Source organism: Cystoisospora suis (assembly GCF_002600585.1).
Source record: "Cystoisospora suis strain Wien I chromosome Unknown contig_2481, whole genome shotgun sequence".
In the NCBI taxonomy this organism is placed as follows: Eukaryota; Apicomplexa; class Conoidasida; order Eucoccidiorida; family Sarcocystidae; genus Cystoisospora; species Cystoisospora suis.
The window spans coordinates 529-2436 of NW_027155280.1; the positions used below are offsets into that span (position 1 = coordinate 529).

Below are 1908 nucleotides of genomic sequence, written 5' to 3' on the forward strand. Positions count from 1 at the left end.
ATCTATCTATCCGTCTGTCTTGAATTTATTTATCCATCTCACTTTAATTATCTATTTATCCTGAATCTCTCCGTCTTTCTGTCTTGGATGTATCTATCTCTCTTGGATCCATCTATCTATTTTGAATCTGTCTTTCTATCTATTTTTTTGACTGTATCTATCTTGCAAGTATCTGTTTATCTGTCTCTGTCCTTCGATGCTGTATGTATCGATCAGATTTGAAGAGAGTATGAAGTATAAGAAACTGACAAATGCACAGCGATCTGGTCTGAATCAGATTCCAAACCGTCGCTTCACCCTCTGGTGGTCTCCAACGATCAATCGTGCGAATGTTTACGTCGGTTTCCAGGTAAGAAGATATTAAGAATTTAACCAGAGAAACTAGTGAATGAACTTTTTTCTTCACGTTCTTCTACTTCGTACGGAGAGCTGTCTTTATAGTCTTCTTTAGTTGGAGACAGCCGAGCTTTTCCCTCTCTTTTTATGTGATGGCAGTAAGAGTGGTTCCAGTTGTAGGACATTGCTGTTACCTCAGCACCTCGCTTGCAAGTGTCCTCCTGATCTTCTCTCTCCCACTGTCCCTTCTCTTTTCATCCTTCTTTTTCTCTTCCTGTTTCGAGACTTGTGTGTCCGTGTGGACCGTGCTCCGCCCTCTCTCGCGAAGTTCGTTTGTGTTCTATCGAGGCGACAGAGAAAAGCATGCCCCTTTGCTTGTTTCCCTCACTAAAGAGGTACATAGCAGACTTCGTCATTCACATGTAAAGCAGATAGAATGATGGCGACGTCTATCCAGTTCTTTCTTCGTTTGTCAGAGTCGCATTTTTTCTCCTCTTATGACAAGCGTCAGTCCTCTAGTACTCTTGATACATACAGGGCAATAGACGGCCTTCCTCTCCTTTCGCTTCGTGGTTGAGAATTATATAAAGGTTTGTATTTGATGAAGATTATATTGTCTACGAAAAGATCATGGAGACAGTTCTCACTAGGATGCATGTATGCCAGACTCTTCCTGGGTGTACATCTTTCGAAAATGGAGAAGACAGGCTTCTTGTATCCTGATGGATTCAGCATGAGGATTGTTTTCTGTGGAAGTCGATTCTGTTTCTTTCTCTCAGAGGTAATGTATCTGTTGGGACATGTGTGGAAAAAGCACACGGGAGTCTTTACGTTTAGGGAGAATGTGTGTTGCATCGTCTCTGTCTTCTTGTCCTGTATGTTTCACAGGTGCAACTGGACTTGACGGGTATCTTTATGCACGGGAAGATTCCTACGTTGAAGATTTCTCTCATTCAGATCATGCGAGCTCACTTATGGCAGAAAGTCCATGAATCGATTGTTATGGATCTCTGTCAGGTGTGTTCAAAAAAAAAGTTTCTTCACTTCTCTAATTGTCCCTTTTCTCGCTCTTTCTCTCCGCCTCATTTGGAGTTTCTCAAGAATCTACAGTAGACTATGTATAGTATGCAACGACTGCTATTGCTCCTGTCCATCGTCCTCACATAGCATACGTCATCTTCTCATCTCGTTCAGTGCATCTTCGAGGAGTCTGTTGCATGCGATATACATACATAGATATATATCTATATATATATCGCGTAACACTTTCAAATGAGCGAGTCTCTCTCTCCTTTTGTCACAGGCTGCAAAAGAGATCATAGTCCTCTTTTGCAGTCTCTGAGAGTTAGACAGAGAACTATCCGGCGGTGGGGGGTGTGTTCATTCAGTAGTGAAGAAGAGCGACTTGCTCGCCTCCCTTTTCACGAGAGAAGTGGACGGCTGTCCACCACAGGTCTCATTTCGTCTTTTTCTCTTCACAGTGGATATGTATCTCATGCGGACGTCGTCTATCTCTGTATTTGTGTCTCTCTTCATCTGTCTGTCTCATTCTTCGGGTCGGTCTGTTTGGTC

The 1908-nt window shown here is 42.7% G+C and overlaps 1 protein-coding gene across 1 annotated transcript in view; it reads left to right on the top strand.

The window, feature by feature from the left end:
* The first annotated feature begins 211 nt into the window (after positions 1 to 211).
* The window catches only part of CSUI_005151 (pre-mrna-processing-splicing factor 8), an 8362-nt gene continuing 6665 nt past the window's right edge, over positions 212 to 1908 (top strand). The window contains exons 1-2 of the mRNA XM_068065330.1: positions 212 to 349; positions 1225 to 1353. Of these exons, the coding sequence (XP_067922688.1) occupies positions 230 to 349; positions 1225 to 1353 (249 nt within the window). The 5' untranslated portion in view covers positions 212 to 229. The remainder of the gene's footprint in view (positions 350 to 1224; positions 1354 to 1908) is intronic.